Here is a 17,535-nt window from a genome sequence, read left to right as displayed (position 1 = left end):
TATTAAGAGGTCTTCTAAAAGAGCCAGATCTGCCATTGCTGATAAGTGATCAACTGATGATTTCTCCTTCTCCTGTAAAATTGATGATATGCTTCACCGCAAGTTCACACTGACTCGAAAACTTGCGTACACGAGATCAGACCAGACATGAGATTTTATCGCAGCCTACGCTCACGTTCAAATTGCTTTGCGTAGGAATCTGCGTACGCCTGTCCTACGCCTGTGTTAGGTTGTATGCACATTTCAATAAATGAGGGCCATTGAGTTTACTGTCACAGAGGAGTGAAAAAACTAGAAAATATTCATATTTAAGATACATGGAATAGGGAATATTGACTTTCTTTTACCATAAAAAATGACTCAAAGTAATTAATCGATTTGAACTGATTTGAACTTTAAACTATTTGAATAAACTTTGCAGCTCTAGTCAGATCCTCAGTGTTAAACCACATTTCTTTAAAGGTTACAGTTGCGGCTGAAAATGACAACAGAAATAAACAAGTTTGCAGATTTCATGTCTCCGCATTTCAACTCTACGCCCATTCGTCTACATGGAAATGATTGTTTTGTTAGCGGTCACGGTTATTCGGTTTATAATATGGAGCTTTAAACTTCTGACAAACAATCTAAAGTGATGCTTCTTAATAAACTAACTTTACTTTGATCTGTAAGTGATGTAACCTCTCAAAGGTGTTAGGAGAAGTTACATCACTGCAGCTCACTGATGAAGTCCCTCAGGTCAAAGGTCATTTCAACATGTTTGCCCTGAGGTCTCGTCACATTAGCCACAGTTTCCACTAATTCCCTCTGAAGCAAATTACAATCAGAGCTGTTGACCAGTGAGACCAATGAGCACGGTCCTCAGAGATTGGCGGGTAATGACCTCCCATCAGACTGCTCTGTCACAACACATACTGGATGATTAGTTAACAAACTCCTGAAGAAAGTATGGCTGCATGACTATGGTCTAAATGATAAAGACGATTATTTACCGCAAGTATTCATTGATTTTAGGGATAAAACGTTTCTTTCAAACAAATAACTGAACAATAGTTGGCTAGAAGCCTAGGTGTAAGACAGATTTGGGTGATCATTTTTTTCCTATCAAAAAAGGCAAACGAGAGGACAACAGTTGTGATAATAAATTTGTAAAGGTTTCAAAATAGTATCCTGACTAAACTTTGACGGATATCCATCAACACACACCTCTCTGATCTTAACTTTTACTCAAAATAATTAATGATTTCTGCTTATCTAACTTTTAAATTAAGGTATGATTTCATTTATTTAACATAAATTAAACAAAGTGCAAAACTAATGAAGATAGCCAGGAAGGTGTAACACATATTGGGTGAAAATGGTATGATTTATAAAGAGGCAAACCAGAGGACAACAGGGGCATGTCCATGGGAAGACAATACTAGAGTTAAATAAACAGAGCAGTGTTTTCATTTCCATGTTGTGCTATGTTCCAATTATTTGCATCAAAATAAGTAGGGCAGGAATATTCAGATATTAATTTGGTAGGTATACTGCTAGTCTCTCATAGCCGGCTCTATCTCCACAGTGCTGTGGAGGAAGGTCTCTACACCAAGATGCATTCTCGGATAGAAGAAAGTAGTCTGGGTTGTTTGCATTTCTATAAACCAATCCCAATCATCTTGGGCGGCGATTAGCTCCGGACGCAGCGATGGTGGCTCTGTAAAAGTCTGGGGGAAGGAACTTGTTTTGGTGGAACATTTGCACCCCGCAAAAGAAAACACATCTAATATTAAATGAAGTTAACTGTTGACACATTACAGTAACGTAATCCAATTAAATTAAAAAAACATCTAATATTAAATTAAGTTAACTGTTGACACATTACAGTAACGTAATCCAATTAAATTAGCTGGATACGGTGTTTAACGTCATTAGCTCTTACCAGTAAACACGCAACACAGTCTCACTCCAAGAGCGTCAAAAACCTACGGTTGGTCAGGTGCCTTTTGGCTGTTTTTACTGACACAAAAAGTCTCCTTTAGCATCTCAGTCAGACGCAGCCTATTTTTCAACGCTCTGGGTCGGGACTATTGGCGTCACCTTTTGACTCTGTGTAGGGACCGATTTAGCGTCACTTTTTCAACGTGCAGGGTAAAATCACGTAGTTCTAGTGCTCAATGGTATTTTAAGCCCCCAATGTCTCCTTCCAGGCAGCGCTGTGACCGTTGACTTCAAGGCACCTAACCCTACCATAACCATTGCCTAATCCTAGTGCCTTCCGGGCAGTGCTGCCTGGAAGGAGACGTTGGGGCCTTAAAACACCGATAAACAGTTCAAGTTAGGATAAGATTGTGGGCAGGGTTAAAGATGTACATTTAAGTGACACATGGGACAAAACAGGACATGAACCCCAGTCTCCTGGATGAAAGTCCTGTGTTGTTTGACTGTACCACCCCCAACCTACTTCCTTAACAGGACTTTCACTCTTTTATACTACTCTCTACCATTGTCTCTCTTAATACAGTCTATGTCCTTGACGTTCCACTTCTGGGATTGCTCCGTTGCTGACTGAAATTTCGCCAGATGTCACTCATTTAGGCTGGATATCTGTTGCCTCGGCCTTCATTTTTTGTTGGCGTTCTAAACTGCCGTGGATTTATGAGGACTACTTAAAGGTTAAAGGAGGTTAACTGCTCCTCAGATCTCTGCAGGATTAATCCAGACAGCTAGCTAGATTATCTGTCCAATCTGAGTTTTCTGTTGCATGACCAAAACTACTTTTGAACGTACACATGTTCCACCAAAACAAGTTCCTTCCCGAGGCTATTTAGCGGAGGCACCGTGGCACTGTCCGGAGCTCAGCGCCTCCCAGGATGATTGTGATTGGTTTAAAGAAATGCCGATAAACAAGGAATGCTGTGTGGACTAGCCAGACCTTCCTCCGCAGCGCAGTGGAGGAAGGTCTGGCAAAGCGAGACTACTCTTAATACTACGTCATCTTACATACAGCTGCATCCTGTACAGACACTAAAGGGGGATTTTTGCCTCGCATTAGAGGGTTTCTGCAGGTTTCACCAAGTCAAATTTAAGACATTTTTGAGACCATTACGAATGAAATTAGAGACCTACGTATATCTGGCAAAAAAATGTCAGATGTCAGAGTCGGAAAAGATCGTTGAACACACACACCAGGACTGATAAAAAAAGTGCAATAAAAAATGTGAATGTGCAATACTGTAAATACATTTTACTATTTCAATATTTATTCTCTTTAATTATATTATTTGTTATTGTGTGTTAATCTGTGTCTTCTACTTTTCCTCTTATCCCTTGCTGCGACACTTCCCCATAGCTGAAGAATATTACTGTATGCATTTATGGCTGTGGTACAATCCGAAAGAGACTCTCGCCATCAACACAAAAGCTGATTGGCTGCAAAATAAGTTGGTCTTATTAGTAGTAAACCCTGGCTGTCTGAGGGGGCTTTAACACCTGAAAGTCCGGACCAAGGTTCATGTTTTTGCATTTGATCCGATAAGTTTTGGTTTCAAACTGCAGTTATGCAAGTGCACTAAAGATCTATACATAACAAAACTACATCCTGTTGTCATCACATATGTGAGCTGCGTCTGCTGATACTGTTATTTATTGTTATTGGTTTGTAGACGGGCTTCCCCGTCCTCTCGTATCCTCTCTCTGTGTCGGAGTTATTATAACTGACTGCTGCTCTCCCCCGTGCTGCACAAGCGAGACATGGGAACTTTCTTTCTGCAGCATTTATTCAGAGACAAACGGAAACTTACACTGTACATTTACTAGCACTTAACAAGAAAACTGCTGATGTATTCTCAGCTCTGATAGCCGACAGCTGTCTGCTCTGAGCGCTGACACTGTCTCTCTCTCTCTCTCTCTCACGTACACACTAAGCACTGACCTCCTTAAAGGAGCTTCCCTGGTTTAATAACACAATAATATCCTGTTTGGTCCGAAAGGCCGAACCATCCAAAAAATGCTTTCACACAAGAAACGAGGGGAAGGTTTCACACCTGTAATTTTGGTTCGGATCAAACTGAAAAGTCCGAAGGTCTGGACCAAACGAGGTAGGTGTGAAAGCGTCAGTATGTGATGGGTTGGGAATGAGAACAGGACTGGAGACACAGACCGCGACAACTGTGATTGGTCCGCTCGGCCGTGGCTTGGTAGAGTTGCATTTCCCCCGATTCATTTCCTGGTTCTCCTTCTCCATAAACAACATGAAATCAAGGAGAGGGCTAACTTTTCCTGCTAAAGATTTCCCACTGTGGTAGACAATGGTGTAGGCTCTTTGAGAGCATACGTTAGAGCTGTAACCGGTTAATCAGTTAAACGTTCGGCCCGACAAGGCCCGCACCTGTCAGAATTCAGCCCGAGCCCGACAGAATTTGGCCCGAGCCTGTCAGAATTTGGCCCGAGCCAGACAAGTACACTTTGATTGACAGCTTTTTAAAAGCCTGAACCCGTTTACAGCCCGACATACGCAAACAGCTCCTTTGCCTTTTGTCAAGAATGAGTAATTTCTCATTATGCACATGGTCAAAAGTTTTCCACACCTCAGAATTTGCTTTCTTTGCCGGTGCAACCAAAACGTAATCGCCAGAGGTCAGCCTCCGTTTCACCTCCGTTTCACCTCCTCAGCAACCATTTTCGTGCTAATCGAAACGCATCACCTGACCGCTCATTTACCGCGCAACCTGGAGCGCAAGCCCAAGCCCGGGCCGAGCCCGTGTAAAGTTATAGAAATTAATACTGAACCCGACTGAACGCATCACAAAGATCTTCAGCTCTAGCCTACGTACTACTATAAATCAGCCTTTACTTCCAAAAACATTAAATGAAATGAATGTATGCAAATGTATAGAGCAACTGACCTTTAACCAAAAGCCTAAATGTCTTTAACTGCAAAAACAGTCTCACGTTGTAGATGTGCAAACAATTTTCCTGTATTAACATTTCTTTTAACATTGATCATTAATGAGCAGCAACCAGAGGGTCCTTTGAGAATGTCGTAAAAGTTTAAAAGGAGAAGCAGCGTTTCAGCTCAGCTCAGGAGGGACTCGAAGGTAAAGACTCACCTAATGTCTTAAACTCTTTTGGACTTTCTTGCCTAAGCTTTATCTTGACTTTAAATAAGTTAATGTTAAGTTTAGTGAATTTGTAACAACTGTGTTTTCTATAATACATGCATTTACAATAAGAAGATATTATGTTTAACTTGTTAAACTTTACAAAATTGTGGTAGAAAAAAATATTGCAACCCTTGTGAGAGGCCTCAGACTTCTTCAATTTTGGCAAGTAATATTTGAGATGACTCCGAGTGTTTGAAAGTTTATAAAAGACAGACTGATTTATGGTTGACTGTTTGGACTAAACAACAGTTTTGCCTCCAAAGTGGAATGATTATGTGATTTTGTGTGACGTGGGACACACCGTGTAAGGGTGATTGATTGCATTACTTGAAATCTTTGGTATATCTTTGTCCATGTGCATGTGCTGTGTCTAAAGCTTCTCTGATCTGATTTATAATGTAATGAACTTATTTATATTTAAGTAAGTACAACTGAGGCTCATTGAGTTATTCTTTTATTTGTGTAGATTCCACCAAGTGAAGAACAAATGACCTGTTTCTGTGGTTGATGTTTTGGTAGGACATAGCACGCAATGTTTATCAGTTTGTGCGTTGAACATTTGGGTTATTGATTGCTTTGCAAGCACAAATGAGGGATCATGATAAACTCTACACAGGTTTCATATTTCACACTTGCTGCCTACTTTGACACTGGGGTTTTGAAATATTTATATTTCTTGCTCATTATGTCTTTATATATTTTCATAGTTTGTGCTAATGTTTTACTGATTGTGGTTATCTGTAAGAACAGGAGCTTACATGAACCTATGTACCTTTTTCTGTGCAGCCTGTTTGTAAATGAACTGTATGGTAGTACAGGGTTGTTTCCATTCCTTCTGGTTCAGATCCTCTCTGACATTCACACTGTTTCTGCTCCGCTCTGTTTCCTGCAGATTTTCTGTGTGTATACTTATGTATGTGTAGAATTTTGTAACTTAGCCATCATGTCTTATGACAGATATCTTGCCATCTGTTATCCTCTACAATATAACACTCGTATGATGACTAAAAAAGTTGCTGTGCTTATTGCCCTACCATGGCTATACTCTTTCCTTACCATTGTTGTTTTGATATCATTGATTGTTCCTCTACAGCTGTGTGGGAACATCATTGACAAAGTTTACTGTAACAACTACTCTATTGTGAAACTGGCATGCTCTGAAACAACAGCCAATAACATATATGGACTCATTCTCACTTTTCTCACAGTCTTTGTTCCTTTCATTATAATTCTTTACACTTATATGAGGATCCTTAAAGTGTGTTTTTCTGGTTCTAAACAGTCCAGACAGAAAGCTGTCAGTACCTGCACACCTCACCTTGCTTCTCTGCTCAACTTTTCTTTCGGTGTTTGCTTTGAAATATTACAGAGCAGATATGATACAAAGAGTGTGCACAGTGTACTGAAAACTGTTTTATCATTGTACTATCTGACATGCCAGCCGCTCTTTAACCCTGTGATGTACGGACTGAAAATGTCCAAAATCTATGTCATATGTAAACGTCTGTTGTTAAAGTGTAGATCAGGAGAGAGATGTGATCAGGTTGACTGACACTAATAAAGAGATGCCTCTGACTCCACGAGTGTCGACATCTATGATCACTGCGGTTAACTTTGTGTATAGAAATTACATTACATTAACGTTCTTGGAGGTTTCCTGGAATTAAAGTATTATTATAATAATTATTATTAATTAATTCTAATTTCCTTGAAAGAACAAAATAAAGAATAATTTATAATCTGTTGGAAACAGACCTTAGCTCTGTTAGTCTTATTTAATCAAATCTGTTGTCTACTGTAGTTGGTGTTTAACAGCAGAGGTCTTTCAAGGAACTGGTGTTTGATTAAAGTGCTGGAGAGAAACATCACAGCAACATTTTGGGTGTTTTCAAAATTAAAGAGTCATTTTTAACATGTCTGTGAAGCTTCTGAGTCATCCACGTTATAGTTATCCAAGGAAGGTTTGCAACTGGACCTGGCTCAGTGATTCCTCGAGGTTGACTGCTTTAGCCTGGCGGGGAGGGTGTCGGCGTGGGGGTGCTGTCAACACCAAATCCCGTTCGCAACACTTTAAAGTGTCAAATCCCCATGAACCACTCTTCACATCGGCATGAGTTGGATCCACCACACAGCTCTTATTTAAAAAGAACATACGTCACTTTTAAAGCTGCTTCTACTGTTATGCATTTAAAAGGCTATTTTTTAAACAGAGTACGGCACATTGCTCACTCCACATAAAACGCTACATTAGATCTCTTCCTGCTAACTTCACAGAGAACTTCACAGATATGTTTTAACCCTCGGTATTATGTGTGATGTTATCAGCGGATTACTATAAAAACACGCGTCAGGAACACTATTCACTCAAAGGATTATCATTTTTTGATTCATAATGTAATTAACAGAAGGACATTTAGTTGCACTGTAGTTTCTACTAGCGTAATGCTGAAGCTCTTGCAAAACTAAGGAGAACTCAGGTTAGTTCTGCCCTCAGAGTTCACTCTGCCATTTACTGGTTAATGTCGCCACCTAGTGGGGAGGAGTGCAAATTACTTTTACACTGCTTTCTTATCTGTAACTACATATAAGCATCTTAAAATAACAAAAATAATGAATAGACAAGAAACTAAAGTGTATGTGTGGGTCCTTTGAATTAACTAATTAATTAACATTAACCTCATAAACCTGGCGCCACACCTTCCAATACACACAGACTTGTCAGTCAAGGTGCCCCCTAACAAAGATGGCAGCTTGCTAACACGAAGACATCGGTTTTTGTTAAAAAAAGATGACTAAATACAGTAAATAGCCAGTCAATTCAATTTAATTTAATTCAATTTTATTTATAGTATCAAACCATACCAAGAGTTATCTCGAGACACTTTACAGATAGAGTAGGTCTAGACCACACTATAATTTACAAAGACCCAACAATTCCAATAATTCCCACAACATGAATTACTATCGCTCCGGAATTATTTTGCAAAGTCTCTGAAAAGTCACCGTCTTCTCGGACAGATTACTAAGCTTCTGCAAGGGCTAAAAAGACACAAAGGACTCTTTCAAAGGGTTGCGAAGCAAACGGAACATACGCAAGTTGATTGTTGGATTCATTATCATTTATTTATGTTACAGAGACACTGTAATTTCATCATGGATTAAAAAAGCTTCTGGATGGCCTACAATTGTCAGAGGACCTCGTTGAAATGCCGGATTTCTCCGCTTCTAATTTTTTTTAAAATAAGTCTCTACACTGTATTGATCTGGAGATATTAAATAAGACGTATGAAGTATGTGTTTCTCCTGTCGCAGGCAACAGCACTGACCTACATGTGCTAGGGTTAACTGAATGTTCTCTGGTCAAGCTCAGATAAAAAAACAAAAACAAGTTAGCATGGTGCTCACTACTGTATAAATATTTTATTAACAAAATGTGTGTATGTGCTTGTTGCAAAAGAGCTGTGTTTGTCATTGAGGAAGTGGTTAAAAGTACTCATGGTGATTAATGCACATGCATTCTGTGATTTGGGCCTCGGCTTTTTTTTCATTCATTAAAACCTTTATTTAACCAGGATAAAAAAACTCCTTGAGATTACAAATCTCTTTTACAAGAGTGTCCTGGCAAGTGGCAGCAGCGTGGTTTCAAATAAATACAAAGACAATAACAAGTAAAAACATAGACACACTTTCACTCATCATATTCAAACCACAATGTCATCATAAAAAATTCTGGGTACTAAATCGATTTAAAAACAATGACAGACAGACTGCCTTTCTGCAAGATCCTTTAGAAAGCCTTTAAAAGAATAAAATGAGACCAACTCCTTCAACTGTAGTTCATTCTGAAGCTGATTCCATGCAGATGGTGCTGCAAAATTAAAAGCCTTTTTACCAAAGTCAGTGCAGGCTTTAGGGACTGACAATAAAAACAGATCCTGTGAACGCAAGTGATATGTCCCTGCAGACCTCGGGAGGATGTAAGCGTTCAGATAAGGAGGAAGTAGTCCTAATACTGCTTTATAAATAAAAAGATGCCATGCATCCAACGCCTGATTGAGAGGGAGAACCACTCGACCCGAGAGTACAGCAAACAGTGATGAGTATGAGATTTTAAGTTTGTGATGAATCTTAAGGCTCCATGAAACACCGTGTCCAAAGCATGAAGACACGGGGAGGTTGAATACATATATAAAATGTCACCATAGTCCAAAACAGACAAGAATATTGTATTTACAAGTTGTTTTTTTGCTCCACTGTAGTTAGTGAAATCAGGAAGCGATGCAGCAGTGACATTGTGGGTGGCGAGCAGAAACAGAGCTCCTTGAGCAGTGCAGAATATTGATAGTTAAAATTGTTTCGTGCTCATGGCAAAAGAGCTGCGTGCAGTCATTGAGGAAGAGAAAATTAGTTTAGGCCTTACATGGCATAAAAGTGCATTGTGTACAAGACAGACAAGCAGAAAAACAGGAAAGTTAAAGTTACAAGAACGGAAGAGGAAGTTGCACCACACAGAGGCCCCGACCTTGGCGTGTGTGTGTGTGTGTGTGTGTGTGTGTGTGAAGGTAACAGTTTCTACCTAGAAACAAGAAGACACCCCCCTGTGAGGGGAGGATAAAAGCTTAAGGGAGAGAATAGATCAGAGCTCATAAAGTCAGGACTGAGCCCTGACTTTATGTCTGTCGCTAGGGAAACTTAGTCTCTGTGTTGTGAACCCACAGCTGTGTTGTAACTCTTATGCTGGACTCAGTAAACTTGGCTGACTGAACTCATCGTCTCTGATTGATCCTTGTGTATGGTGAACGTAAGTCCAATAAAAGAAGGCAGGGGAATTAATTAACTGGAGTCAGATTAGACTGGCCTTAGGGCTTTTTCGGACAGTTCCCACAACAGCAGGAATGGAGAAAGAGAAAGGGTCTTTTGGGTGGCAAGTTGAGTTTCAAAGCCCTTCCAGATGGTTCTCTCCACAAGACTAAAGTTATTTGCATGTCACTTTGCAATCACTTCTTAAAACACATTTTTATAGGCTTGTTTTTGTGTGATCGGGTCTTTTTTTATCATAGTTGACAGCCCTATTACGAACATAACAATGTGAACTAGAGTAGATCACCTTTCTCTGACTGGATCAACTTTGTGTGGACATCTGCAATATGAATGTCCTACCTTTTAATACAATATGTTAACTAAAGAAGTGATTACTGTCGACACTATTGGGCCAAGGGCAAACATTTATTGTTTTCTCAATTTGTTTAACTCAAGCTGAACAAAGCTACACTTCCCAATATAACTTTAAAGCAGAGTTTAACAAACAATGCATATTTTGGACATGTTAAATCAAAAGCTGCTCTATATAAGTTCATGACTAGAAGGTTAAGCTTTCTTCTAACTCACTGTTTCTCAACAGGGGTGGTACAGCCCCCTAGGGCGCGTTCAAAGGATGACGGGAGGCGTTGAAGCAATATTGTGGAAAGGGGGGTGTTGAGGTGCCTTTGGGAAGCATTTGTTTTGAGGCGAGTTTACACCAAAGGTTCACAACAATATGAGTTTACACTTCAAACTACTTGCAAAAAACAGTGGTCTGCAACATTAAAACCTGCCAGTTTACGCCCCTGCGACTGGACGAGACGGTGGATCATAACTCTTCTTCTTTTTAGTGTTTCTTTAGGCTTTGTGTGGTGCAGCTCCGTGCTGCCTTCATGGGAACGGGACGTCAGAGTATCATCTTCTATAAACTCTGTACTGCAGCGTTATGAATCGGTCTTGTCGTGAACTTTATAGTCTATATTAAACCTTAACATCATTTATCTTTAATATGTCTATGAACATAGCTGTCGAACATTTTTCATTCAATGATATGATTATTTTATGATTTTTGATAACAATAGTAACAACAATAATAGGACTAATAACAACAATAATAATTATCATAACATTAATAGGACCTAATCATTAATATTCAGGGCAACTAGCCTACATCTTATTTGATGGGGGGGGGGGGAGGGGGCGGTAAGGGATTTCGATATAGGATAAGGGGGCACTGGTCCCTAAAAGACTGAGAACCACTGTTCTAACTTCAAATTTAAATTATAATGTCTTGACTCATTTAACTCTTCAGTAGTATTGTTCAAAACCAAATTACCAATACCCTGAATTTGTACGGGAACATAGTGGTGCCAAAAAAGCTATCAATATCATGTTGTTACGTTACAACAATATATTTTCAAGTTATTACAACATACAAATGTATCAAGTTATAACAAGAAATATTCTTTCTAATACAATATTCATCACGTTATTACATGATACTTTTTCTAAACCACATTTTAGAAAATCCAGTTTTGAACAAAAAGAAATTACGGCAACCTCCCAAAACAGAACTTGAAAGCAGACTTTGACACGTGATGCGTATTTTGGACATGTTGAGGCCGTAAATTACAGGGTTAAAGATCGGTTGGCATGTCAGAAAATACAATGGCAACAATATTCGTAACATGTTGGGTACACTGCTCATATCAAACCTGCTCTGTAATATTTCAAAGGAAACCCCGAAAGAAAAGTTGAGCAGAGAAGCGAGGTGAGGTGTGCAGGTACTGACAGCTTTCTGTCTGGTCTGTTTAGAACCAGAAAAACACACTTTAAGGATCTTAATGTAAGTGTAAAATATTATAGATACAGGAACACCGACTGTTAGAGAAACAGCAACGAGTTCATAGACATTATTAAGTCTGGTGTCATAGCAAGCCAATTTTATGATGTAATAGTTGTCACAGTAAACTTTATTAATGATGTTCCCACACAGCTGTAAGGAGGAACTCAATAATGTTGTGACAAAAACAGCAAAAAAAGGAACAGACCATGTTACAGCAATAAGCAGAACAACCTTACTAGATGTCATATGTACGTGATATTGTAGAGGATAACAGATAGCAATATATCTGTCATAAGAAATGACGGCTAAGTTAGTAAACTCTACACTGCCATAAGTATACACACAGAAAATCTGCATGAAGCAGAATGGAGCAGAAACAGTGTGAATGTCAGAGAGGATCTGAACCAGAAGGAATGGAAACAACCCTGTACTACCAAACAGTTCATTTACAAACAGGCTGCACAGAAAAAGGTACATAGGTTCATGTAAGCTTCTGTTCATACAGATAACCACAATCAGCAAAAGATTGGCCCAAACTATTAAAATATATAAGGACATAGTAAGCAAGAAATATAAGTATTTAAACAACCCAGTGTCAAAGTAAGCAGCAAGTGTGAAATATGAAACATATGAAGAGTTTATCATGATTCTCCTTTTCGGTTCAAAAGACTGTATCACAATATGAGTACTATAATGTCACATGTTGTCTGTTACAAGTGTGCAACTGTTTAAATGTTAACATGTATCACAGAGTGCAGCTAAAGCATCAACACAAACAGTATTCTTACAGTCAACAAATGAGTGATGAATCATGTGTGACAAACATCTTACAACTTACCACTCTTATTTAAAGTCAACATAATGGTTAGAGGAGAAACTACAAACAGTTTGTGACATTGTGTGAATGATACTGTGAGTCCCTCCGTACTGAACTGTAACTCTGCTTCTGCTTCTTCTAAACGTTGAGAGTCAGTGGACGCCCACAGCAGCAGACTGACGTCATCGTTAATGAAACCAATTACTGATTTTCTAACTGATGCTCAGAAAATCATTTTAAGTTGTTGGTAGTTAAAAACAATTTAATTTAAAAGCGATCTAAACAAATATTAAAACATTTAAAGTGGTGGGATCACTTCCAATTCAAGTTTAAAGTCATGTATTCAACATATCATTACATGTTCAGAGAAAATAAGATGTAAGATGACGTAGTATGAAGAGAGACCACATTAGAGAGCAGTATGTAGAGAGACATCAGTAGAGAGTAGTATGTAGAGAGACATCAGTAGAGAGTAGTATGTAGAGAGACAACAGTAGAGAGTAGTATGTAGAGAGACATCAGTAGAGAGTAGTATGTAAAGAGACAACAGTAGAGAGTAGTATGTAGAGAGACAACAGTAGAGAGTAGTATGTAAAGAGACAACAGTAGAGAGTAGTATGTAGAGAGACAACAGTAGAGAGTAGTATGTAAAGAGACAACAGTAGAGAGTAGTATGTAAAGAGACAACAGTAGAGAGTAGTATGTAGAGAGACAACAGTAGAGAGTAGTATGTAGAGAGACAACAGTAGAGAGTAGTATGTAGAGAGACAACAGTAGAGAGTAGTATGTAATGAGACAACAGTAGAGAGTAGTATGTAAAGAGACAACAGTAGAGAGCAGTATGTAGAGAGACAACAGTAGAGTAGTATGTAGAGAGACAATGGTAGAATAGTATGTAGAGAGACAACAGTAGAGAGTAGTATGAAGAGAGACAACAGTAGAAAAAAAGCGATCTAAACAAATATTAAAACATTTAAAGTGGTGGGATCACTTCCAATTCAAGTTTAAAGTCATGTATTCAACATATCATTACATGTTCAGAGAAAATGAGATGTAAGATGACGTAGTATGAAGAGAGACCACATTAGAGAGCAGTATGTAGAGAGACATCAGTAGAGAGTAGTATGTAGAGAGACAACAGTAGAGAGTAGTATGTAATGAGACAACAGTAGAGAGTAGTATGTAGAGAGACAACAGTAGAGAGTAGTATGTAGAGAGACAACAGTAGAGAGTAGTATGTAGAGAGACAACAGTAGAGAGTAGTATGTAGAGAGACAACAGCAGAGAGTAGTATGTAGAGAGAGTAGTATGTAGAGAGACAACAGCAGAGAGTAGTATGTAGAGAGACAACAGTAGAGAGTAGTATGTAGAAAGACAACGGTAGAGAGTAGTATGTAGAGAGACAACAGTAGAGAGTAGTATGTAGAGAGACAATGATAGAATAGTATGTAGAGAGACAACAGTAGAGATTAGTATGTAGAGAGACAACAGTAGAGAGTAGTACGTAGAGAGACAACAGTAGAATAGTATGAATAAGCGAAGATTCACATAGGGAGGTTGGTTGGGATGGTGGATGGGTCAAAAAGGAGACCGGGGTTCATGTCCCTGTTCTTGTCACACGTCACTGAAACGTTATTTTTTTTAACCCCACCCACGTTCTTTTCCTAACCCTAACTGTCCTGTTGTTGTGCTGCATGTCAGTTAAGCGTACGTTATTGATCTGTTTTAACTGAATGGTCCAGCTTAGATAAAAACACCAAAACACAATAGTGTGGCGTTCACTATAGATAAGATAAGATAAGATTAACTTTATTGTCCCCGAATGGAAATTTGTTTTGGACTCTGTCTGTTCCGCAGCTTTACAAAGACCATTTCAACTGACTTTAGCAATTTAGATTTCAGACTCGACTGTCCTGCTGTTTCAGATGTGAACTAATGACAGACAGCTGCCTCGTTGACAGACTCACCGCAGTGCGATGAATTAGGGAAACACAATAGATATTTGGTGTTATTTTTGGCATTACAAAAAAGGATTTCTGGCCTGGCTGGGGTTCCTGTAGGGAAAACACTGCATTTCATTTACTTAGCTGATGCCTTATCCAAAGTGACTTACAATAAGTACATTCAACCATGTGGATATAACCCAAAATTGCAAAAATGATGCAAGTACATCATCTTTATCAAATATGCTCAAATGCTTCAAGTGCTACATTCAGAAACAATAAGAGATAGTGAAAGACTTCTATGTTCTAAAAGTTGTTGCAGACAACATAATCTTCAGCTATACAGCTAGTTTAACATTGCATTCTCCAAGGAATAGGCAGGTTGTTGTGCTTAATTTAATGATGTAAGAATTTAATGATGGAAAATATAATTAGTAAAGCTGCAAGTTTGTGTTTTGATTAGTGTTTTGAATGTGTGCAGGTCAGTACAGTCACGGATGTGTATAGACGGGTTTCCTGTTTACAAACAATACAGGGTGCGTGCGCATACCAGGGGCAGAAAGCCAGATTGATGAGCTGGTCCACTACTGCAACAACCTTAAGCTTTCCTTATTGTTTGTATATAGCTAACTGCTGACTCAATAAAACGTGATTTTAGTTGGATCTGTTTGTCTGTCTTTAATTTTGGGGTTATTTTGCAGAGGCACCGTGGCTCTGTCCGGCGCTTAGCGCTGCTCAACACGATTGTGATTGGTTTAAAGAAATGCCAATAAACCAGAGCACATTTTTCTCCCATCCAGTAATGCTGTGTGGACTAGCCTGTCTGGCAATGCAAGACTACCGGCTGGTTAATTCATGCTCAATGGACAATTTCAAATAATTTTTTAAAATATCAACTAATAAATTCTTGGCTGAGAATGCTAAAGTTTCAGGGTTTTAGATCATGTGCCTTTGCCAGTGGTGGTTTTTGGCACGGGCGAACCGGGCAGCCGCCCAGGGCAGCATTTTTTCATGTCACATGGTGGGCGGCACAAGAACTTAAAAGCGGTTTTCTGTTATCTATTGTTTCACTGTGTGGGGAATTGGCAAATCGGTGGCCTCCCTGCAGCTGCAGGCACCCTGCTTGCACCCCCTACTTTCACAATGAAATACATAGTAAATACATACAAATAAAAGATAAACACACGGTAACAGGAGAACTGGGAAGTACACAGAGACGGAGCAAGAAGAGTCTAAACATTTCTTTTATGGCAATGGTCTAAACGCGAAAATGAAACAAAGTTACCCAAGCGGCTCAAATAAAAGAAAAAAGCGAAAAGACATGTTTTCGGCAGTAGCAGGACCTTGTGGCTGATGATAGTGGTGGTGGTGTCTGTGTCGGCGGCAGTGGCATGCACAGTTTTTTATTTTTATTTTTTTTATTATTAGTTTATTTGTCAGGGACAATGCAGCGCACATTATTACATACATAATTATCATAGTCAAAGCCATAACAATATGTGTAGATGTGTTGCATAAAAGGTTTCTAGCCAATTGGCTAATTTGCAACCCCAGTCCCTGGTCAAGCCTTTCTAGAAAAATAATCCAAATATAATTTTTAAAAAGAACTACATAGTGTGATTTACACAATCATGCAGCAAATACATTGTATACTAATATATTACATCAACATTTCACGGAGTCGTGACCACATTACACAGAACAGCACATCACGTAACAACACAAACCCCAAGCACCCGGATGCTCACACTCACTCACCTATACTCTAACCATAACCTTGGCAGCCGTATACAAACAGCCATGCATCCACAGACAATACATTACTACAACACAACTGACTCAGTGGTTACATGTTTGGTTTTCTTTCAGCGAGTATTTCACCATTCTATTAAATGTTTTCAGTTCAGTTTGTGTTTTTATTTCTGTTGGTAAATTATTCCAAAAATGGGTCCCTATCACTGAAAAACATGACTGGCCGAAAGTGGTTTTGCGCCCCTCTGCTATGTAGTTGCCACCCACTGCTCCCCTAGTGGCCACTCTCCTTGTATTTGTTTTTGTCACAAAAGGACAGAGTATGGCTGGAGCTAGATTATTTGCGCATTTGAAAGTCAGTTTAAGAAAAGAAAACTTAATAAAGCTATCAAAATTAAAAAGCTTGTATTTCTGTACTATCAAACAGTGGTGCCACATTGTTGGTTTCCGATCCATTATTTTCAGTGCCTGTTTGTATAATGATATGATGGGTTTGACTGTTGTCTGGGAAGCTTGGCCCCATACAGTAACACAGTAGGATAAGTGAGAGAGTATCATGACATGAAAAAACAATAAAGCTGCCTTAACAGGTATGTAATGCCTCATCATTCTAAAACAGTTCAGGTTTGTCCGGACAGTCTTACAGAGTTTGTTAATGTGTTTATTGAATTTGAGTTGGGAATCCAGAGTAATACCAAGAAATTTAAATTCCTCAACTTCCTCTATGGCCTCTTGGTCTATATTGATAGTACACTTGGCTTTCCCTCTTATAGAGAAGCACATAGATACAGTCTTTTTGATGTTTAGCGTCAAATGGTTATCTTTAAGCCACTGGGATATACCCTCCATTTCCTTGGTCAGGGTCTCTGCTACTGCACATGGTGTCCTAGCTGATGCATAATTCACTGTATCGTCAGCATACATTTGACAGTTAGCTGACTGACAGCATGTTGGTAAATCATTTATATATAAACTAAAGAGCAGAGGCCCCAAGATGGAGCCCTGTGGGATACCCATTGTGGATTGTAGTGGCGTTGAGAGTTCAGTTTTTATTTTAACACGTTGCTCTCTATGCTCCAGATACGATACAAACCAACCGATAGCATGTTCAGAGAAGTTGAAGGTGGTGGGTTTATTCAAGAGTATATTGTGGTTCACGGTGTCAAAGGCCTTTTTTAGGTCTATAAACACAGCTCCCACAACATTACCCTTGTCCAACTTACTCTTGAT

The 17,535-nt window shown here is 39.0% G+C and overlaps 2 protein-coding genes across 2 annotated transcripts; one reads left to right on the top strand and one right to left on the bottom strand.

Moving 5' to 3' along the window:
* Positions 1-5,745: 5,745 nt before the first annotated feature.
* LOC116055580 (olfactory receptor 11A1-like) lies at positions 5,746-6,699 on the top strand. The gene has a single exon (XM_036001098.1). The coding sequence runs from the start codon at positions 5,746-5,748 to the stop codon at positions 6,697-6,699; it is 954 nt and encodes a 317-aa protein (XP_035856991.1).
* Positions 6,700-7,095: 396 nt separating this feature from the next.
* On the bottom strand, positions 7,096-12,438 carry LOC116055579 (olfactory receptor 10A6-like). Its single transcript, XM_031307589.1, has 2 exons — positions 11,502-12,438; positions 7,096-7,187 (listed from the first exon to the last, which is right to left on the bottom strand). Exons 1-2 carry the CDS (start codon positions 12,436-12,438, stop codon positions 7,096-7,098), a joined length of 1,029 nt encoding a protein of 342 aa, XP_031163449.1.
* Between the last annotated feature and the right edge of the window lie 5,097 nt (positions 12,439-17,535).

This window comes from Sander lucioperca, chromosome 5 (genome assembly GCF_008315115.2).
Source record: "Sander lucioperca isolate FBNREF2018 chromosome 5, SLUC_FBN_1.2, whole genome shotgun sequence".
Taxonomy (NCBI): Eukaryota; Metazoa; Chordata; class Actinopteri; order Perciformes; family Percidae; genus Sander; species Sander lucioperca.
This window is presented reverse-complemented; position numbering and strand designations above follow the sequence as displayed.